Source organism: Crotalus tigris, unplaced genomic scaffold, assembly GCF_016545835.1.
Source record: "Crotalus tigris isolate CLP2741 ecotype Arizona unplaced genomic scaffold, ASM1654583v1 scf7180000017744.3724543626:3957646, whole genome shotgun sequence".
In the NCBI taxonomy this organism is placed as follows: domain Eukaryota; kingdom Metazoa; phylum Chordata; class Lepidosauria; order Squamata; family Viperidae; genus Crotalus; species Crotalus tigris.
The window spans coordinates 3,929,060-3,953,178 of NW_024096611.1; the positions used below are offsets into that span (position 1 = coordinate 3,929,060).

Sequence of the window (24,119 nt, forward strand, 5' to 3'; positions counted from 1 at the left end):
ACGCCGCGCCCCGCCATAAGGCTCAGGGGTCAACGCAGCGGTATGCGAGCAGGGCAACCATCGCGCCCTCGCTCGGCACCCGCGCTGTCCCCTCAGAAGCGAAACGGCTTCTCGCGTTCTCCGGTTGCCTTGGATACCAGGCGGAGGCCTTCTTTCCTACCGCCTTTGGCCGTTTGCCGCCATTCGGAGGAGCGCGTGCCGCCGAGAATCGGTTGCGGTGGGGTGGCATTTCGCCCTTTCTTTTCTCTCTCCGATTTGAGTAGCCCGACATGCGCCGAGCGAAGCCCCCGTGGGGCGCCTTGATGCTGCGGTGCGCGCTTAGCTGCCGCCAGTACTGGAGGACCGTAGGACAGCCGGAGGGGATCGTGTCGGAGCAGGACACGGACCATCATTTCGTGCATCGAAGCACCATTCCTACCATGCATTTCCAGCCCAGCTTGCCCAGGTTCCTCTGCCGTTCATCAAGTTTCATGGAAAGGGGAAGGGGGGAGGAGTAAGCAGATTTAGAGTACATCGAAAACATCCTTCCTTCTCCTTCCCTCCCCCCATTCTTGCAATGTAGCTGGACCACTCGATTGTACGGGAAAGCACTTGGATGCCACATTTCTCATACACTCTTTGTAAATGTAACCCAAACAGTACTATTTAAGCCGTTGGGCCTCTTTGATAAAATAGCATCCCTGTTGCTATCGGAGGCAGAGCAGCTGAGCTGGGGGGGGGGGTTGACAGAGGCCTGGGATAGCTTATTTTTCTAATGGATCTCTCCTGTGAAGATTCCCCATACAAAGCCCAATCTCTTTCTGCCCTATTATATTGTCGAAGCAAAAATGTTTGTGTTCAGGTGCCCTCATCCAATAGTTCATAAATCTAGACAAAAATATTCTTCAAGGAACTTCCCCCATAGAGTCCAATGAGGCAAGCATTTGTTGGGAAGAGGAATTATGCAGTACTACTTAGTCTACTGTTTTTTGAAGAGAAATGGGATGAGAAAAATGATCTGAGAATGCCAGGTGCTGATATGTTGCCTGAGGTGTGTGTACCTACCTATGCAAATAGGTTATCTGAGCTAGAATTTCTTTTGTTCATCTCTAAACAAGAAACTACTCAGCAGACACTGGGAAAGTGGAGAGTGACAATAGATTTTATTTACTATTTACATTTAAAATAAGTTTTTTATATATAAAGTGACCTTTTTAAAATGTTAATTTTTTAAAAAATGACAAAAATGACTAATTAATAATAAAATACAAAAGCAAGTTAAAAATTAGTAATAAAAAAGTTGATACCTGATTAGCCTAATAATATCAAGCAAAATTTAAACATTAAAAAGCCAGAATACTTTGGTAAAATACTTAATCTGCTATTATGTATTTTATGGAATTAAATATTTTAAACATTTTAATTTTTTCATATTTTTTACGAAGAACTTCCTATTTTCTCCTAAAAGTAGAATAGTTTAATTCCACCCTTTAAAACTGGAATAATCTGAATGGGTTCAAAAATTATCTGAAAGGGATCAAAATAATAAGCAAAAATTAGGAAAGCCTGATTGTTCTACGTAGGTTTCTAATTATAAAAAGGTGAATTTATATAGAAAATTCTTCAAATCATTAAAAGTTGCTTCTAAAATAATTTTTTTATTTTGTAAATATTTATTAAGTTTTTTAAAATTTTACAGAAACAAAACAACCCATCCCCAAACCTCCCCAACCCTCCCATTCCCTCCCCCGAGCTTCCCAGAGCTGAACATAGGCTTAATTAAAATTTCTTCAAATAATCTAAAAAAAAGTATAAACCATAATTAAATCTAAATACTAAAAACATTAATTAAACAAATTATAAGATGATTAACAATAATATATATATAAAGAAATATAACTATCAAAAGAATAATACCTAAAAGAAAAAAATAAAAAAAGAAAAAAAAGAAAATCTAAAAAATATTTTAAATTTTAAATATAAGTTATTGAAAAGCTAAATAATATTTTTTAACATCCAACTTATATTGTATAAAATCTATCCATTTTTTCCATACCGCAAAATACTTCTCCTGCGATTGATCCTTCAAGAAAGCCGAAATCTTTGCCATTTCCGCCAAATAAGAAACTTTAAAAAGCCACTCTTGCAAAGTAGGCAGAGATTCCTTCTTCCAACATTGCCCTACTAACAGCCTTGCGGCTGTAATTAAATTTAACATCAATGTTGTGTCTTTAATATCACAGTCAGTAACAATACCTAATAAAAACAATTGTGGGGTAAATTTTACCCTCCTTCTAAAAATTCTTTGAATATTCCACCATATCTTAATCCAAAAGGCTTTTATATTTTTACACGACCACCAAATATGATAGTAAGTAGCATCCAAACAACCACATCTCCAACATTTAGGCTGTAAGTCAGGATACATACGAGACATTTTTTGTGGATCAAGGTGCCATCTGTAAAACATTTTATAAAAATTCTCCCTTAAATTCTGGGCTTGTGTAAATTTGACATTCCTCACCCAAATAATTTCCCAGGTATCTAGTAGAACTGGTTCACCAAAATTTTGTGCCCATTTGATCATACATTCTTTAATTAATTCTGCCTCTGAATCCAATTCTACTAGCACCCCATAAATTCTCTTAATATGAGTTCGTCTTTGATCTTTTACTTGTTTAAGAAAATTTTCATCTTCTCTAAGTAAACCCACATTACAGTCTAACTTCCATCTATCCACTATTTGTCTATACTGAAACCATGAATATATGATATTTTCTTGTGCTAGGTTTTCCAAAGATTTTAACTGCCAGTTTTTACCATCCCATCTAAGTAATTGTGCATAAGAAACACCATCCATCTTAACTCCTCTCCTTATCCCCTCTATCGCATGCCAGGGTACAGCCCATAATGGAATTTTAAAATCACTTCTGTAATATTTCCTCCAAATCCGAAATCGAGAAATCCTTATAATATGAGATTTAAAAACCCTATCAACTTTTTTATTAAAAATTAAATAGGTATGCCATCCAAAAAGTAAATCCCAACCCTCCAAAAGGAGTATTTCTACATTTGTTAAATTAACCCAATCACTAATTAATGTTAAAACCACCGCATCGTAGTACAATTTCAAATTCGGTACCTTAAGTCCACCTCTCTCGCGAATGTCTTGTATTATTTTAAGTTTTACTCTTGGTTTTTTCCCCGCCCAAATAAACTTATTGATACCTTTCTGCCATTCATTTAAATTAATCTCATTCTTTAAAATAGGTATCATTTGAAACAAAAAAAGAAACTTTGGCAGGACATTCATTTTAATCACCGCAATTCTTCCCAAAAGGGATAATTGCAATTTCTCCCAATTTTTCAAGTCTCTTTGTATCCTGACCCATAACCTTTCATAATTATTTTTGTACAATTTTGCATTGGAAACAGATAAAGTAACCCCCAAATATTTTACCTTGTCAACAACCTCAAAATCTGTCAACTTAACCAAAGTCTGCTTATCCAAAATGGTCATATTTTTAGGTAATATTTTAGTCTTATTGTTATTAATTTTAAAACCCGACACCCGTCCATATTGGTATATCAATTGTAATAACTCTACTATAGAATAAGTGGGTTGGGACAGGGTGACCACTAAGTCATCTGTAAAAGCTCTTAATTTATATTCTTTTTTATTAACTTCTATTCCTTTTATTTCCTGTGATTCTCGAATTTTAATCAACAATATTTCCAAAGTTAAAACAAATAACAGTGGTGACAATGGACATCCCTGTCTAGTCCCCTTTTCAATTGTAAAGACCTCTGATAAACCCCCATTAACAATAAGTTGTGCCGTTTGTTTTTGATAAATAAGACCAAAAGCTTGTAAAAATTTTTCTCCAAAATTCATTTTCTCAATTAATCTTAACATAAATTGCCAATTCAATTGATCAAAAGCTTTTTCAGCATCTAAAAATATCAGTCCTGCAGGAACTTGATTATTTTTGTCTAAGTATTCTAATAAATTAATAATTTGTCTGACATTATTCTTCATGTACCTTCCAGTTATAAAACCCGTTTGATCCTTATGTATAACCTGATGCAAAACCCTCATAAGCCTATTAGCCAAAATTTTTGCAAAAATCTTATAATCTACATTTAAAAGAGATATAGGTCTGTAATTCTTTGGTAAAGTAAGATCCTGATCTTCTTTTGGGATTAAAGATATAAAAGCTCTACCCCATGACGGGGGAATCTCTAAACCCTATAATATATTGTTAAAAAGTTCTCTTAAAGGTTGAATCATCTCTTGCACCAAGGTTTTATAATAAATAGATGTCAAACCATCCGTACCCGGTGCTTTACCTAATTTTAATTCTTTAATCACTGTCTCAATTTCCTCACTAGTAACTAAACCATTAATTTCTTGTTTCTAATCTTCTGTTAATTTAGGGAAGTTGGCTTCATTTAAATAATTTTCTATATCTAAAACCTGTATTTTAGTACTCTTATATAATTTTTGATAATAATCTAAAAAAGATTTCTTAATCAAATCCTTATGATATACTAATTTACCATTATAATTTATTTTATCTATAATTCTCTGTCTGTTTCTTTCTTAATTGATAAGCCAACCATCTCCCTGGTTTGTTAGCATTGCAAAATGTATTTTGTTTCATATACAGTAAGTTAGTTGCAGTTTGATCAGCCATCAACATATTGAATTGTGTTTTAAGCAATTTTATAGATTCTTTAACCTTTTCATCTGTGGGATTTGAAATCAAAAATTTTTCTTTTGATTTAATCTCATCTTCCAATTCCTTACGTTTCTGAATCTGCTTTTGTCTATGAGCGTTATTCATTTGTATCAAAATCCCATGCATAAAAGCTTTCCCTGCATCCCATACCATTGACATTGAAGTTCCCTTATACATGTTTAAAACAAAATAATCCTTTAAGTGCTCCTTTAATTTTTGAACATTCTTTTCTTGTCTAAATAAATTTTCATTCATCCTCCACGATCTCCTCTCCTCTCTTTCATCAACCAACTCCATCCAGACTGGACTATGATCCGTCAATGTCCTAGGAAAATTTTTAACATTCTTTACCCTAAAATATAAATCAGTTGTAATTAAAAAAAAGTCAATTCTTGAAAAGGATTAATGTCTATCTGAAAAGAAAGTAAAGTCTCTCTCCTCCTGATTGCGTTCACGCCAATAGTCACGTAGTTCCCAGTCCTCTTTCAAATCAAAAAAAGCTTTAGGTAATTTAGCCTGTTTAAAAGAAGTAGAAGATCCTTTTTTGTCTCTTTGTGTATCTAACACACCATTCCAATCACCCATTAATATCACAGATCTGTAGTCCAACAAAGTTAATTTCTGATGTAATAATCTATAAAATTGTTCCTGTTGTTGGTTTGGTGCGTACAATCCCACTATAAGTATTTTCTTACCATATAAACCAACTTCAATCATAACATATCTCCCTTGAAGATCAGATTCTACCAAACAGGCTGATAAGTTTTGCTTGATGTAAATAACTATACCCCCTTTTTTCCCAGGAGCAGAAGATACAAAATGAGATCCCAAACGAGAATTGACTAAATATTTTTGATCTTTAGGTATAATATGTGTTTCCTGCAAACAAATAATATCATTATTATGTTGCTTTAAATAATGAAAGATTTTCTTTCTCTTCTGGGGGGAATTAAGGCCGTTAACATTCCAAGTCAGGAGCTTTACCATCTCCCTTAACCAGAAGCCTGGAGAAGACTGCTTGAAGATCTGCCATTGAAGAATGTGCCGCAGAACTCTTAGGTCTTGCTCCTCCCACCGGCAACAAAGCACTTTCTTGAAGAGATTCTTTAGCCTCTTTCCTCTGTTGTTCCTTTTCCTTGCGTCTATGCGCTGCACGGGTCATTCTTTGCTCTTTAATCTCTGCTTGTCGGGACCACTCCAACTGTAACTCTCCAGCCGCCATCACACCTGGTCCTTCAGACTGCTGTTCAACCTCTTTACCATCCAGAACTTTCTGCATCATAGATGATGGTGAGCCTGCTCCCAGGACCGAACTGTAAAACTCCTTTGCTTTAGTGACTGTATTAAGTCTATAACGCATCCCCGCATGGCTCAGAACAATACCCATCGGAATCTCCCATCTGAATGGCATCATTCTTTTTTTAAGTTCATTAGATAAGAAAGCAAAGTCTTTTCTCTTTCTTAGAATTTTAGATGGGATCTCCTTTAAAATAATAATATCTTGAGCAGCAATCTGGAATCTCTTATTATAAAAGGCTTGTATGATTTCATTGCGCAGAGATCTCTTTCCAAAATAAACCACCACATCTCTTGGTAAGTTTCTCTGTTTTGCAATCCAGGAGTTAACTCTGAATAATTTTTCAACCTCTCTGCGTATTTCCTCTTTCTCCCTATTCAAAATAACAGCAAAGTCATTTACCACAATCTCTCTCAGGTCTTGCTGCATATCTTCTTTGAGACCCCTAATTCTTAAGGCATATTCCATTTCTCTGTACTGAGACATAACAATGTCATCCTGTGAAATTTCCATCTTTTTTTCCATGCCTTCAAATCTATCTTCCAAGATGTCAACCTTGTCTGCAACCTCTTCAACTCTAGAGTCAAGCTTCTCAACCACAGAAGCAAGACCTGATAGAGCCATAACTATATCTTGCCTCAAAATGGTGTTATTCTGCTCCAACAGATTCTTCACTTCCCCTCTAATTTCAGTTTTATTCTGATCTAGAAGCTCCTTCATTTCCCCTCTGATTTGAGTTACTGCATTTCCCATTATATCTTTCATATCTTGTACAGATATTACTGGCAGAGGAGGAGAAGATGGTGGTGTAGCTTTAGGTTGTTGTACCGGTAAAATCGCAGGAGAAGAAGCCACCTTAGGAACTGTAGAAGCTGCTTGTCTTTTTGAAGCCATTTTAAAAAAAAATTGTTTTCTTATTTCCACTTTGTAAAAAAAAATGCTCAAAAAGTTAAAAAAAACAAAGGAGAGTTTAAAAGATATTTCAAAAACACAGGACCACTTTCCAAAAAAAGAGGAAAAAGCTTAAAAAGAAAAAAGAAAAAACTATATAGTCCATAGCATTCCGTTTGACTCACTTTCTTTTTCCCCCGAAAAAAACTTTCAAATTGCCATTTTACTTTCACTCTCCACACGAACAAAAAAAACAAAAAGAAAAAGATCAACCTGAACTAAAAAGCAAATAAAACTCAATAAACCAAATCCTTTATCCAGCTCTGTCCGCTTTATATATAAAAAAAAATCACTCACCCTGTCTCTTTAAACGCGGAGATGGTAGCGGCGTTTCACTTTGTTTCCCAAAGGAAACAAAGACAGCTGGGAGGCGGAGGCAACCCGAACTCCGAGGAAGCTCTCTACCCCCCCAAAAAAATCCCGGGGGGGTTTGAGATGCTCTACCTCTATTCGGGTGGTTCTCTCCCCCCTCCCTTCGCCCGGGAGGGAGATTTCGAGCCGCGGAACAGCTGGTGACTGCTGTATTCCGCGGTTCTCACGCTGTCCCAGGAGGACGGCTACAATGTAGCTGCCACCATCGACGCTAACCACCGGAAGTCCTTCTAAAATAATTTTTATAAATGTTTGAAGCAAAGTAGTTTTGGAAGACAGTCACTTAAGAACAAATCTATCAAGTATGGAAATACTTAATTTAATAAAAGAAACTATATGTAGCTCAGGGTTGAACTATGAAGTTCTTGTGCTCTCTGAGCCTGGCTGTTTGCTTGCAGACATTTCATTACCCAAATAGGCAATCTCATCAGTGTGATTAAATATGGAATTTGCTTAGAGTAGTTTTGGCTTATGGAGGTATGCTTTTTTCCTTAGTAGTTCCTTGATTAGGGTATTGTTTTATGCTTTTCATCTATCACTGTTCTTTTGTGATTTTACCCTTTCTTGGTTAGGTCATTGAGGGTTCTCTTGATCTGATTGTCCAGTTTCTGTAATGGATGGTTTTTATGGGGATATAGATTTCTTTGTCCTCCAGTAATTCTTTGGCTGTCTGTATGTATTGTGTTCTGTCTATGGTTCATCCTTTGTTTGCTGTGTAAGAACATTATTCAGATGAGCATAAATGCATTGTAGCAATCTAGAAAAAAGGAAGCACATCTACAAACAAAATGGATACCTATGGAACTTTAACAAAAAGTGCCTGACTGCTCAACCCACTACAGCACAACCAGCACAAGCCATGAAAAGGACAATACTACCACACATCAAAAAGATCTCAGAAACAACCAACAGACTATTATAACTACACAGTATAACCACAACACTCTGAAATATCTTAAGCAAACCAAAAGACCCAATTGCCCAAGAAAAACAGAAGTCATCTACATTATACACTGTATGAACAGCCATTGTGTAAGATGAATGGGCGATTAGCAGAGTGCATCCATGAATGACAGAAGACACAATGAAAACTCTTTAATCTCACAATACATGGAGAGACTCAACTACAGTTTCAACTGAGAAACTGTTAGACCAAGCCAAATTCAAAAATGCTAGTGAATTCCTGGAAGCTTGGCATTCTGACAAATCAGCTATCAGTAGACACATAGAGATAAACCATATTTACACAATATTCAAAAGAGAAAATTAAAAAAGCTAAGAAGGAAACAAAAAGACCAGAACACAAGTCTCCAGCAGTCCAAATTCAGATAAGCAGGGATTAACAGACAAACATCAAGTAGAAAAAAATACCCTAGTCAAGGAACTACCAAAGGGGGGAAAAAACCACACTCCCATCAGGAAGTAAACCTCCTGCTTACTTTCACCAATAATGTTACCTAGTTGGGTAAAGAAATATCTGCAATCAAACAACTAACCTCAGTGCAGTAAGGATTCTATGTTTAAAAATAAACCTAGATATTATTTTTATAATTAAGATTTATTAAGTTAGATTTTATGAAATAACAATTCTTTACTATTTCAAAGATCTATTACAACACAAGTTAAGTAAGTTTATTACAGTCAGAGACTAGAACAAATTAAAAACACTCAACATCTGCCAAAAATTTCTAAAATAAAATAATAAATAAGAGATAAAATCTATATTAACATCACAATTTGGCATCCAATCTGTCAGTTACTCATGAGCAAAATGCAGCATGGCCTAGCTATACTATAATATCAATCAAACTGTGAGGCTCATGGTCATTGAATATTAAAATGCAAAAGAATAGTAACGCAAAAGGGTTTGCTGCATTAGTTGTATAAAATGGTGGATTAATCACATGTTTCTGAGAATCTCCAGTGCTGCTGCGCAGAATCTGGCCACCTGCACTGTAATCACAGTCTGTTTGTCCTTAAGGAGATGAGTAGTGTTGGAATGGCCAGGATACCTTTTGATTATTGGGAGGATATTACAACACATATAATACAAATAAGTCTAACTTAATTGTAAGACTCGTGTTATTAAATGCTGCTTCAGTTTTGGAATAATGGGGGGGGACAGCTACTCATCCATATGGTTGTACTGAATTACTTTGCTACATCTAGTCTGTATCTCTGTCTATCCTAGTTAGAGAAAACATCCAGGAAGGTGACTAGAGGCTGGGTTAAGGTAATCATCTGTGAGCAAGGGATTGTTGCCATTCTCCTTGATGGAACTAATATTATGCCCCTCAAAAAAAACTGTAAATAAATGACAACTAAGTTCATAAATGAGATGAGAGGACTGATATTAAAAAGCTAATTTATAATTTGTTAATGATATCTATTTTCAGGTTACCTATTCCTAAACTGGAGGACACTATCAATAGATACTTAGCTGCTCAGAAGCCATTATTGAATGATCAACAATACAGGTATAAGAAAAAACATTATATAATTGTATAATAAAAGAACAGATATAGCAATTATATTTTAAAAAATATAAATAGATTAAAATATACAAAATACTTGTTACTCTGTAAATATTGTATTTGGTACCTTAGTCAACTCTTTGTTTTCTTAGTGTATTTTCTCTTGCTGGTTTCGCCTAAAGGATAAATTATAGGGCAATGCTGAATTATTGTTTTGCACACACACACCCCAAAAAATTCCAGATACAGTCTTCAACATCTCCTGATTTACTGAGCAAAGTTATTGTCTGGAACTCTAGAGAGCTATTGATCAAATCAGTGGACTAAACAGCATATTTATACATAGCACTAGGTCAAAATTCTATAGAACTCTGTCTTATCATTTATGATCAGTAAGAATGTAGTGTTGCTTCTTTCCCAATTTTTCCAACTTAGTTTGTTTCACTAGTTGTGAACTAATTGTCTCCTCAACAATCTTAGAAACTAACTATAGATACTGTTTCTATAGTCTGGTTTCTAAGTAGAATGCAAGAGCAGAAATTCTATTTTACAGCTTTTCTTTCTGCTTAGTTCTGGTTACTTTAGCTTCTTTGACTAACGTGGGGAGCCAAACAAAGTGATCAGGTAACGCTCTGCACATGAACATAAGCCAAAATTCTTTGGATTATTGTTACATTGTTACATATAAAATACAGGCAGTGTTAGGTAATTTTTCCATTGTGGCATTTTTTAATTTTTCAGTGAAATCTTTGGCATGAGTGTATGTATCCACAGCAGTATTGTATAGCCTGAAGTGTGTAAATGTGACTTTTTTCCTTCTTCTGTTTGATTGTGTCTAACTCTTGGAAACTGCCTGGACCAATTCCTGTAGTTTTCTTAGCAAGGTTTTTGTCAGTAGTGGTTTGCCATTGTCACTTTCTGAGGCCCAAGACTAAGCAGCTGACTTTGTGCCTAAGGCAGGACTACAACTCACAGTCTCCCAATTTCTAACCTGATGCCTTTAAACAGCTATCCCCATCATTTTTTGGCATCAGGGACCGGTTTTGTGGAAGACAATTTTTCCAAAATCTTCTGAGGTTAGCTAGAAACACTGAAATCTCACAATACTGGACAATTTCATGGACTTTAATATGTTTGTTCCCACATGATTGTGCACAGGATCTGGAAAAGTTCCTGACCACTAACATATATGGAAAAATATTTTATTATAATTAAATAATAAATTATAAATGTAGTTATAATTATACAATTATAATTTAAATGCCTATTTAAGTGCAATATAATAATCATAATCCATTTGTAATTTCTAGACATACTGTAAAAATTGCTACAGAGTTTGGAAAAGGAGAAGGGAAGATCATACATCGTGATCTTCTTGAACATGATCGGATTAATAACCATACAAGTTATATATCAGGTTTGTTTTTAATATTCTTGATTATTCTTGAGTCAGACTTACATTATTTAAGCTTTTTATTTGCTAACTATTTGTATTGAACAAATATAATTTGTCTTTGATGATCTGGCTTTATAAGCATAGTATCTGTTTTGAAACTGTAGGTTTTTTTATCCTAAGCTTAAAAAATAGGTTATGCAATGGGGGGAGCAGAGGGAAAGCGTTCTCTTCTCACGGAGGAAATTGGCCTCGGTGGCTTGCCGTACGTGAAGCCTTAAGCAGCGTGAGAGTTGGAAGAGCGAGGGGCTCCCCTTTCCATCCCTGCTGCAGCGCTTACAGCTTTGTGGGTTGGTACTTTCACGCTCATGGATTCGAAACATCACAGTGGCTCAGAACGTTCAGAGTGTTACATTGTCTCCTTCCTTCCTTCCCTCTTTGTCCCTTCCTTCCTTCCCCCTCTCTCTCTTCGTCCCTTACTTCCCTCCCTCTTCGTCCCTTCCTTCCTCCCCCCCTTCATGACCAGGAAGGGACAAGGGGAGGGGGACAAGCTGCCAGAGGCAGAGGAGAACTCCACCCAGCTCACTTGCTCAGCTTTGCCAGAAAACATGCCACTTGCTAAGTTAGCAGAAGCCCCAGGTTCAGCGCCGTGCTACAGCTGATTCGCGCTTCTGCTAAATTAGCAAGCAGCATGTTTTCTAGCAAAGCTTGAGCAAGTTTGCTGGACAGGAGCCAAGGAGAGCTGCTACAGCTGACCTGCTTTTTGGCTGCTCTGCAGAAGCGCGGATCAGCTATAGGGTTCACCCCGATCCTGGACAAGAGGGAAGGAAGGAAGGAAGGATGGATGGAAGGGACAAGGGGAAAGAGGGAGGGAAGGAGGGACAAAGAGGGAGGTGAAGGAAGGGACAATGGGAAAGGGAGGGAAGGAGGAAGAGACCAAGAAGGAGGGAAGGAAAGGAAGTTCCAGCCAGCAGAGGCTTGGCAGCCTGGCTGCCGAGGAACAGAAGAGCGCAAAGCCAAGGAGAAGAAGGTGGCATTTCCTCCCAAAGGGGGCTCCTTTTCTACACCCCTTCCCTGGGTTTGTGGGGAATTTCTTGTCACCAACGCTGACAGGTGCTCCTTCGAGCCCGCCATGAGCTTTCTCACCCCCTTTGCTTCTCCCCTGCTTTCATAAGGATTGTGGCGCCCTTGGGAAGCCGATCGTGCTTTGAAGCTTAGGAGAGGAGGAGGAGTCCCTTCCTCCTTTCCTCCTTCTCTCCCTATCAAGCCCCGGTGGGCTTGACATGAACGGGCAGAGGAGGATGGGCGGGGTGGCAAAGGAGACCGGCGGCCATCGCCAGACCTCCTGGCTGACAAGCACAAGTTCGGGGGTCGCCAGCTGACGGGCGCAGGAGTTGGGTGCTGCGGTGGCCTCCCCTTCGCTGACCTGCGTGCACAAGAAGAAGTCAATCCGGTTGCTGCACAATGAGTCTCTGGGGAGGGCAGAGCCTTGCTCTGTGCCTGCGCTCTTCATGCACCCCCTGCAGGGCACATTTGGTAGAGTTTGTGCAGACTGCCGCCAAGCAGCATATTTTCCACAAACAAGTGAGGTGGAGTGGAGGGGGGGAAGAGAAGGCGGTTGACAAGCCCTGCCTAAGACCATCGGAAATATGTGTTTTTCGATGGTCTTAGGCGACCCCTGTGAAAGGCTCATGCGATCCCCAAAAGGGTTGTGACCCACAGGTTGAGAACCGCTGTGCTAGAATCTTAATTGTTTATAAGAAATAAATGAATTGATTTAATCCTGTGAAAAGAATGGAAATAGAATGCTGTATTGGTGCTATGAATAACAAGCTACGTTCTTATATTCGGGAAATGCTGGAGGATCATATGCCATACATCAATTACATGGTACAAAAAGCCAAACTGAAGAACTCAGTAAAAAATCTAAACATTATGCATTCACTATATTCCTTGGCTTCTTTATTGCTAACTTCACAGATCATAACTAAGAGCATACTCAGACACATATATTAAAAATATTTGTCTTTTAAAATTGTATACTAAGAAAGGCTGTATGTTTTACAGAAAGTTACAAAAATAAATGCAGCTTTTCTGGTATTTAAAAAAAATGAAGAATGAAGCAGATTTGAAGGGACCTGTTTAATTTTCCGTAATACATCTATTCAAACTGCAGTTTTCCAAGTTTATATATCAAATGTTTAACTGTATTTTGTTAACTGAATTGTTTTTATTTTTGTAGGGCCCTGGTATGACATGTACCTTTCTTCGAGGGATCCAGTTGTTTTCAACTACAACCCTTTCATTTCTTTAAATCCTGATCCCAAACCTGGATACAATAATCAAGTAGTTAGAGCAACCAATCTTGTTGTTTCAGCGTTAAAATTTCTTAACTCCTTGAAGAATGACTATTTACGGCCAGATATATATTATGTAAACCGCAAATGGGGTCAAAGTAAAATGTTCAAACACTTCATCCGCGCTCTTCCACCTACTCTATCCTGGTATGGAGCATATTTAGTGAATGCTTATCCTTTAGACATGTCACAGTATAAATCTCTCTTCAATAGTACCAGGATACCTAATTTAAGTAAGGATACATTATTTACAAGTGAATTTGCAAGACATTTGTTGGTGATGAGAAATGGTCATCTTTATGTTTTTGAAGTACTGGATCCTTTTGGCAACATTCTACATCCATCTGAAATTCAAGCTCATTTAGCACAAATAATATTTGATGCTGATCGCTTGCCTAGATCTGAACTTTCATGTCTCACAACTGAAGAAAGAAATACTTGGGCAAATGTAAGGCAGCAACTTGTCCAAAATGGTAATGAAGAAAACTTGAAGAAAATTGACAGTTCGGTCTTCTGCCTTTGTTTAGATAATGCTTCCCCGCAAGATGAAATTGAAGTAACTCATTGTTTTCTTCATGGATATGGCTTTAATCGCTGGTTTGACAAATCCTTTAGTCTGATTGTCACTAGTGATGGAAATGCAGGAATAAATTTTGAACACTCTTGGGGAGATGGTGTTGCGATTCTGCGTTTCATTAATGAAGTCTATAGAGACAGTACAGAGCGTCCAGCTCTTCTGCCAGGATCCAGTCCAGCTTTATTTGTTACATCTTGTGACAAGCTTGAATTTAATTTGAATCATTCAATAACATCTGCAATAAATGCTGCACGTAAGAAATTTGATGAAACATTGAAAAAGTTTCTCGTAAAATCATTTAGGTATGAAAAATATGGGAAAGATTATATAGTGAATAAAAACTTGAGTCCAGATGCTATTTTTCAACTTGCTTGTCAAATGGCTGTCTATCATCAGTATGGAAAGTTTCTTCCTTCTTATGAAGCATGTAGTACTGCAGCTTTTAAACATGGTCGCACTGAAACAATTCGACCAACATCTGTGTACACTAAAAGGTGTACAGATGCATTTATTGCGGAACGAGGAAAGCATAGCATTCAAGATATGAGAAATATGATTGAAGAATGTTCAAAGTACCACAAACGCTTGCAATTGGATGCTACATTAGGTTAGGTCTTTTCAATACTTTGTTATTTGTTTTAACTAAGTCTTGTGATAAAGTCTAATAATGATACTTATTTGGACTGTCAAATAACTATTTATGTGTCTTTTAAGTTTATAGAATATGAAAATGAGGTTTCCATTGTAGGATGTACTTTATGGAAAGGATAGTTAGAAATTTTCACATAGTTTAATTACCATAGTTCCTAGTTCTACCTTTATTATAGTTATAGTTATGATATGAAGTTACAGATAAATATAGAATGTAGCAACAATTTTTAAACTTTAATTCTTTCATTTATATCTGTCTTCTAAGTAACTCAAGTCATTATGCTTCCTAGTTGAATGGGGATTTGAATCCTACTCTCCCCATCTCTAATCCAATACCACTGCTATACTATATAGGTTTTTTTAATTATTGGAAGAAAAATGCTAGTTTTGCAAACTGTTAAAGGATACATCTTTTTGTTTCCTTCTGGACACTATGAAAATGGATTGCTAGATATTGCCTTATTCAATATTTTTTTTCAACTTCTACAATGCTGGGATTTCCTGGTGATCCCAATCCAAGCACTAATTAAATCTGATTGTCAAGATTTTTTTCATATCAGTCAAGAAACTGCCATAGCCTTCATCAAGAATTGAGCTTGACTTGAGGACTATATTGCTTTTTAATTATATTAACCAATATTTACTAAAGGTAGTTTTTGTTTAGCAACTCTTTGCAGTTAACAACAGTGATGAAGAAATAACTTTATGATCAATTCTTGCATTTACAACCTTCAAAGGTCTATAAAGTAAAAGCCAAAATAAAATAGTAAGTACAGTTAGCAACTGCTTCACTTAACAACCAAGTGTTTATTAAACTGGGACTACCAATAACATCTATTTAAATGAGAGAATATCATCTGTCCAAATGGAAGATAGGGCACAAAATATTTTAAAAGGGGATGCGTGATTATTTTTTATTAAATAAAAGATATTTGTATTAGAGGAAGACTTTGGAGTGGGGGAAACAGCAATAATCAAACATTGGATTACAGTTCTATATGGGAATCATACAATAGAAGGAAGGAAGTCACTTATAAGTATAATATAAGCTGAATAATATCCAGATCATCCCATATGCTCCAGAATTATATATTTATATACATTCTTTATCTTCTAAAAATTATGTGGAATTTTGGCTTGGGATTATTATAATTACAAAGAAAAAAATGCTCTTTAATTTAGTAACTATTGTATCAATAGAGCCACTGTCCTGTGAAATACCTTTTTTGCTGGAATCAAGCAGGCCTTCACCATTTTAGCCTTCTGGGAGTAGCTAGCTTTTCCTCCAGTAATAGGATAGGGGTAAAGTTGAAGCCCAAACATTGTGAAGATTGAAGATGATGGATCAGGCATAGGTATATAATAATACTTGTTCTTCATTATTGTGGTCTCTGTGCAAAAGGCATAGGTATTCTGTGTTTGCACTGAAACTGTATCTGGAACCTTCTTTAACTGAGATTTTAGCAGGAAGTGAATCCATACAATTCATGCTCCTAGGCCAAAGGTAACAAATATTGGTCCACCAATGCTTCTCAGGCACCCCAAAGCACTCCTAATTGGATAAACATAACCAGAACTAATAATTTTGCCTTCCCCCACTCCCTTTTGGAATTTGGGAAAGTAAGCAAATAGAAAGAACCTCATTTCTTAAATGGAGTAATAAGCTGCACTGATACAAGCAATTTCTTTTCAGAGAGAATCAAATCAAATGTTACTATTACTCTGCTTTTTCCATTCTGTCTATCAGTAAGTCAAGCCAACTGCTAAGCCAACAAAAACTACATTTGCTAAGGGATAAAACAGTCTGATCCTTTTTACCAGTTTCATTTGCCATTGTAGATCATTCCAAGGGTATAGAACCTTGCTAGGATTGAAGTAGCCTTTTTGGATAAACTGATGTGATCGTCTGAACAAATCACCCAGTACAGACTTGACAATCTTTGCCCTAACACACTGCCACCTGTTCAAGATAACTACCAGCTGCATTCAGAGAACCTAATCTCCAGAATCCCATCTGTCTTATTTTGTGGTACCAGCTGAATTAGATTTATATAATAGAATCTCCACTGGTTATTATTTTAGTATATTGCCTATACCCAAAGCCCTTAGTCTTCAAGTAGCACAGCCAGCTTTTCATGCTGACACTCTGAAATGTTTGTTCATCTGAAGCTTATATACATAGGACAACACCAGTCTTTTCAGACTTTTTCCATTTAGCTAAGGATTTGCAGCAAATCCAGCTTCCAAAGAAATAAAAAAATTTGGATTCCAAATGTTCAAGCATGCTAAGTTTTTCTCTTGGAGAAAATAGTTTCTTTTCTGTCTTATTTAGCATACCACAAAAAGGAGTTTGATATCATTTTACTCCCAAGGGCTCTGCAGCTTTCTAAACAACAAATGAGTATTGACTGGACCTCTACATTCCTGATAGAGGTCATTTAATTTGAACCTATGCTTGGCTATCACAGAGTTTTCAGAGGTTCAAAACTGACTAGAAGGCCTACTCTGCCAGGACACAGACAGTTAGCAGATTACAAAGGATTTAAAAACATTGCTAGTGGATAGGTATACATCCAATTAACTCTTCATCCGCTTCTCAGTTTCACCCTTGGTACTCTGGTGCTGGGTCACATGGACGTTGGTGGCACATTGTGAGAGCAATATAGAAGCATGGTGTATCTTTTAACATAGTGATTGTATCAGATGATCCTTTCTTTCATTTCAGGCTCCCTCACTATCTAAAGCCTTATAGAGTATTACATTGGATATTTCAGTATTGACTAGAGTGATTATAATTATCCAACAGCAGGGAACACACAAAGATGTCTGTCATACTCTCCTGCCAGTCCAACCATTTGATTGTTCTCTTGTAGGAAAAACCTCAAGTTCCAATCAAGCCTCTTCTATCATTCCATCTAAGACTAATTTTTATTACTGAGTAGCAAAGCCAAAAGGAGAGGAACAATTAATACTACATCTTAATGGTCACCAGATAAATTCAAGCTTTGAAATTTAGCCAAATGAGATTGTAAAACAACTTTCTTCTTTCCTATCGAAGGGATTTATTTGCATTGTAGATCATGAATATAATAAAGATGTTTGCTTTCAATTAGCCCTTCACTCATCTCACTAGAAGTACGGTATCTGTTTTACACTGCGGAGCACTTGTCTCCAGTTTCAGGTGCTCTCCAGCAAATGCAGACTAGTGGCACATCTCCACCTCCTGGACATTCAAATTTACATTGATCACTGACTTATAGCTTCATTATCTCATCTATTGTTAAACAAAAAACAAGTCCAATCTACTCAGTGAAAATAGACTGGGACTCATGGCTTAAACAGCAAAGCTTTTCTGATCCCTTCTTTAGTTTGACTGTATATTGGCATCTAGTTGGACTTTCAGGTAGTATGCACTTTCTAGACTCATCACTAAGCCATTTTTCTTTTACCTTTCACCCATTTTGTTGTTGTTAATTGCGAAGTCGTGTCCGACCCATCGCGACCCCATGGACAATGTTTACCACAGGTCAACATTCTCAGATTTGGCTTCTGCTATTCAGTGCTTGCTCAGATTCATGGTGTCAACCATATTGGCTGTATAACACCCTAGACTTTGGGGGCAAATACTGAAAAAGTATTTTCATTCTGTTCTATGGTCATAAATACACTTTCCCCCCAAATGTCATTAATTTTCAGCCAGTTGCCTCTATCCTACTCCAGTGCACAAAGTTCAGTTGATAGGGAAACACTTTCAATATAATTATTTATAATAGCTCTGAATATTCACTGTGATTGATGTTGTAGGAAGAAAAAAACGTTTTTCTAGAAATCAGATGAAATCCTACTCTTACTGAATTCTAAAGATCATCACAGTTATCTTTTGATGTACTTCACCAAAATGCTTTCAGAATCTAGCAACAAAAAGACACTCCAGCTTGTTTCTTTTTCTAATTGAATTTATTTCAGGGTTCAACTCCTACAGCTGCACATTCTCTTAATTTTGAATATGGGAAGGTGCGTGATCCCTGTATTTGTTACCTTCATTTGGGAATCTTCTATGAACAAAACTTGTTAAAAGAATGTGATAGAATTTCTTCTAAAATATATGACTTTTTAAACACTACTTCCATGTCAGAAACAACCTAATGTTTCATCTTATGTCTTCCTGGCAGTCAGTGGCACAATGGAATCTTTCTATCATGCACTCCTAATTCACAAGGCAGCCATTTAGCCACTGGCCACTAAAAATCTATGTCTCTTTAAATTAGGTTTCTTTGTAATGGTTATGTCAGCTTACCCATGAGTTGTATGTTCTTAGAGAGACTCACTCCATTTCTATAATTACATCTTGGTAAGATGATACTGCAAATGGATTGGATTTTCTTTTCCAAAAGTGAGTTGGAATTACCTTTTAAATAAGCTAGTAATGCACTCTTATTGCACTCTTTTCTCCATTCCAAGAACACTCTTTTTTCACTGGATGTACAGTGATCCATGACATTTTGTTTAGGCAACATCAAGGAGTTCTGTTCTTCTCTGCTTTTAAAATTTTCTTTACAATATTATGCAATCTGGTATAAATCCCTTGTTGCTTTATATTATTGATTGGCTTATCTCACACCATTTGCTGCTTCTCTATGGTGTGAGAAATGCCAACATCAATTTATAGAGTTCTTTCTCATGGGATTTGGTTGGACCTCTATAAAGAAATTATTTGGTTCAACCAGCTGACATTTGTAAGACGCTACCAAGTAGACTTTTGGCAAGAGTAAATGCCAATTGTGGTAGAGCAGAATTATCCTCTGTGCTTTCATAACTATAATACTTGACACACAGCCTTCAAGATTCTCTTACTTATTATCCATATATGTGCTGCCCAGAGACCATAATGAAGAATAGATTACTTAACTGTAACTATAGTTCTTTGTCTTGTCATCCATGCATTTACTCAGCCACAATTTTCCTTGCTACCTTGGTAGGTATTCCTGATTTCTGAACTGAAATGACAGTCTCTTGAGAACTGAGGGGAATGCAGGAGTTTCTTCTAGGAGCATGCATAGTAGGGATACACTTTCTGCCAGAAATCCCACCTACAGAAGATTTCTGGTTGAGCTTGGTGCAGGCACAGAACCCTTGTATTTGTTGGACAGATGATCACTCAAACAACCATAGTTACAGGTAAGTAGCTAAATTTCAAGTTACATTTGTTTGTAGAGTTGGTTTTTGAATGTTTGGTGAAAAACAGATAAAAAGATATTTTCATAAGCATCCTGTATTCCTTCTGACAAAATTAGGGCTGGTGTTTGTGTGTATGTCTCTATGTGTGTGTCTCTGCATATACTGCCAATTAGGATCCCATGAAAAATTCTGAAGTTATCAGATTGTTTTTATTGTCATTTATAAATGCTATTTGGTATTTTAAATAATAACGAAGTAATGTTTAACAGGGAAGATGAAAAAGTAAATAGAGAACAGAATGAGGAAAAAGTTTGGGAGGAAAAAAAATAGATAAAATAATAACTTAAAATACTAAAAGCAGAAAGCAGATACACCGTACTGATAATACAGTACTTAACTGCAATTTATTGTATAAGCCATAAATATTTGGATTTATATACCCACATATTAATAAATCATAAATCATTTATATACCCACATATTAATAAATCATAGCCCAAATTATATAAAGCTCAATGGCTAGATACATGTCACAACTCAAGCAAAAGCATACAAATTAGTTCATGTCTTAGTGCACTGTAAAACTATTCAGTCTCTTTTTGGAGAGTTATAATATTTATAATTTAATATGATAAAGTAGGAGGAGTTATTTCCTTGCACAGCTACTGGAAATCAGAAATCATATAAAGGACCAAACCTAATCAGATCCCACAGTCAACCAAATATGAAGCACTCTGAATTCCATGACTTCAGTGCAAGAAATGTTGATTATGTTGATTTGTTGGTATTAATGAGTCTTCAGAGTGAATATATATATATATATATATATATATATATATATATATATATATGTCTTTGGTTGTTCGGGTTTTCTCCCGCGTAAAATTGGAAGTGTCTTGGCGACGTTTCGACGAAGTCCCATTCGTCATCTTCAGGCTGGTGTTTTCAGCTTCGTGCTTTGAGCAGCAATGTGTGGTCTTAGCTGTTTCTTCCTTTTAATTTTAATTTAATTTAATTTTAAAAGGAAGAAACAGCTAAGACCACACATTGCTGCTCAAAGCACGAAGCTGAAAACACCAGCCTGAAGATGACGAATGGGACTTCGTCGAAACGTCGCCAAGACACTTCCAATTTTACGCGGGAGAAAACCCTACATACAAATACCCGCGAAAACCTCAGAAAACTATATATATATATATATATATATATAGTCAGCTCCATAGGCTCACCTCTACAAAACCTAGCCAAATTTCTCGCCAAACAACTACAGCCCTATGCAGAATCCATCACCTCACATGTAAAAAATTCATTCCAGTTTATAGAGATCATAAAGAAACAAAACTTACAGCCCAGCGACCTACTCGTGAGCTTCGATGTCATATCCCTCTTCACCCAAGTGCCTATCAAAGAAGCCTTGACAGCTATCCAAAACAAATATAACCCCCCCAAACACATCTTAGATCTGACCAACCACTGCCTATCCAACACATACTTCATCTATAATGGACAAAAATACAAACAAACAGAAGGAGCACCCATGGGATCACCCCTCTCACCTGTCATTGCCAACCTCTACATGGAACACTTTGAAACCCAAGCTCTAGAAAAATCGGATCACAAACCCAAACTCTGGCTCAGATACGTAGACGACACCTTCATAATCTGGCCACATGGGAAAGAAAAACTGGACAACTTCCTCACACACCTCAACAGCCTACACCCCAAAATACAGTTCACCATGGAAACAGAAGCTAACAACCAACTTCCCTTCCTGGATGTCTTAGTCTACAAGAAATCCAATGGCTCCCTAGGACACACCATCTACCAGAAGAAAACACACACAAACCGCTATCTGCACGCTCTCTCACACCACCACCCAGCACAGATCAACTCTGTAGCCAAGACACTCATCTCCAGAACAAAACGCTTAGCTGACGAACAACACCTAAAAACCGAACTACACACTCTCACCAATGTACTAACATCCAATGGATTCCAAAGAAATAAGATTACAAACCTAATCCAAAAAGAAATCCCCACTAAAATCCAAGACAAAGAACAAGAAAACGGCAAAGCCCTCCTCCCATACATAAACGGCACCACAGACAGAATCAGTAAGATCCTCCATAAACACAACATCAAAACAGCATTCTGCACAAACAGAAAAATATCCACCATCCTTAGAAACCCCAAAGATAAAATTGAATTAGAAAATCAAGGAGTATACGAAATCCCATGCACCACTTGTCCCACCACATACATCGGACAAACCAACAGAAGAATAAGTGCATGCATTGAAGAACATAAGAACTCAGTCAAAAACTCAGACTAACCTGAGCACAACCAAACAGAACACGCCCCCAGCCAATCAGAGCACAGCCAACCCCCCAGCCAATCACAGCACAGCCAAGCCCCTAACCAATCAGAACACACCTCCACCCAATCAGAACACAGCCATGCTCCCACCCAATCAGTTCATACCCCCACTAGCAGTTAAAAGGAAGAAACAGCTAAGAGCACACATTGCTGCTCGAAGCACGAAGCTGAAAACACCAGCCTGAAGATGACGAATGGGACTTCGTCGAAACGTCACCAAGACACTTCCAATTTTACGCGGGAGAAAACCCGAACAACCAAAGACCTACATACAAACACCCGCGAAAACCTCAGAAAACATATATATATATAGTTAGATGCTGCTTGCTTTCATCATGTTTTGTACATATCTATAATGTGTTCATAGCATAATGATCCTACTCACTTTTTATATTCAATGAATCTGCCTTTTTTTTTAATCCAGGTCAAGGATTTGATCGCCACTTATTTGCTCTGAAGTACCTTGTCCAGTGCAGAGGTGGAACTATTCCTGATATTTATCAAGATCCAGCCTATAAAAACATAAACCACATTAACATTTCAACCAGTACACTAAGCACTCCAGCAGTTAATCATGGTGGATTTGGACCAGTAGTGCCAGATGGTTTTGGGATTGGATATAATGTGTTTGAGACCTGGGTAGGATGTGTCATTACTAGCTATTTGGAACAGGAATTAGATGAACATCTGAGATGTCTTCGGTGCACACTAGACGATATATTTGAAGTCTTAGAAGAAGGACAACTTAAATAATATTAAAATATTTTGAATTGACTACATAACGATTCAAAAACAGCTGATATTTAAATAATGCATATATTACTATGAAATGTAATAGTAGATTAAGTAGCACAACAAAGCTGTTTAAAATGTGTTTAAATGAACACTTTAAATCTTAAAGCAGTTTTAATTACATAATAATATTTAAATATTTGTTCTCAATTATATTCTGTAACTTCTCTTTTTTAAAAAAATAAAAATATACCAATATTTTCAATTAATTTTATTGATTTTCTGGAGCTTTATGTGCCTAATAAATCAACATTTGCTGAAGAGTATAAAATATTGGAATTCCAAAAACCAGCAAAAGTAAACCGCTATGTAAATTATTTATTAGATGTATTTTTATTTGACAAAGCCAATGCACAATGGATTTAAAAAAATAAAATGTTGAGGTGGCATTTCATAACATAGAAAGCTGTGCAAATATGTTTTGTCATGTGAAAAGGGGATATTATCAAAATAAAGTGACTTTTTCCTTTTATATTTGCTTGCTGAAATTATTTCATCTAAATGTGAATAATCAGACACGGTATTGGTGTATTATATAAAGCAGCGTGCTATACCAGTCATTAATAATGAGTGTTATTTTTGTAACATTAAGAATCTCCATAAACATTGCTTTTTCTATTTGACCTTCAGATCTAAGACATTTCATGTGTAACTCTGAATCATATGAGCTTTTCAGCTATATGTTTCTCTGAAAATAACATGTATTTCAAACTTTTATTACAATACTATTAGTTATTACAATAACTAATTTGCATATAATGTAATGCTTGAGAGTCTGTAATCTCATGTGAAGGCAATCACAATTAGGGAATACAAGAGAGAAATTTAGGAAAGAGAATTAATTATGAAAACATTTTGGAGGGGTTCTGAAATCGAAATACTTTTATACGAAATGGGATGGAAATCAGGAAATCTTGAGTCCTGATCTTGAGAAATAGAGGCTTGCATTTTAAAATTCAAGGGTATGAAATTTGGAACAT

General features: G+C 36.5%; 2 protein-coding genes across 6 annotated transcripts in view; one reads left to right on the top strand and one right to left on the bottom strand.

The window, feature by feature from the left end:
• The window catches only part of RHOBTB3 (Rho related BTB domain containing 3), an 86,205-nt gene that overhangs the window by 47,789 nt on the left and 14,297 nt on the right, over window positions 1–24,119 (bottom strand). For 2 of the 4 annotated variants that reach the window (XM_039340439.1, XM_039340437.1), the window contains exon 2: window positions 22,733–22,859. The gene's annotated coding sequence lies outside the window, so the exon portion shown is untranslated. Of the gene's footprint in view, window positions 1–9,942; window positions 9,992–22,732; window positions 22,860–24,119 lie in introns of all 4 variants that reach the window. The other 2 variants (XM_039340436.1, XM_039340441.1) reach the window with 2 other exon arrangements.
• On the top strand, window positions 247–23,452 carry LOC120306723 (carnitine O-palmitoyltransferase 2, mitochondrial-like). Of its 2 annotated transcripts, none has more exons than XM_039340434.1 (5): window positions 247–445; window positions 9,738–9,818; window positions 11,126–11,232; window positions 13,451–14,749; window positions 22,772–23,452. In XM_039340434.1, the coding sequence occupies exons 1-5, from the start codon at window positions 270–272 to the stop codon at window positions 23,098–23,100; spliced, it is 1,992 nt and encodes a 663-aa protein (XP_039196368.1). In that variant the 5' UTR covers window positions 247–269; the 3' UTR covers window positions 23,101–23,452. The 2 variants fall into 2 exon arrangements, with proteins under 2 accessions (XP_039196368.1, XP_039196369.1); XM_039340435.1 differs by lacking the exon at window positions 22,772–23,452 and adding an exon at window positions 19,773–19,849.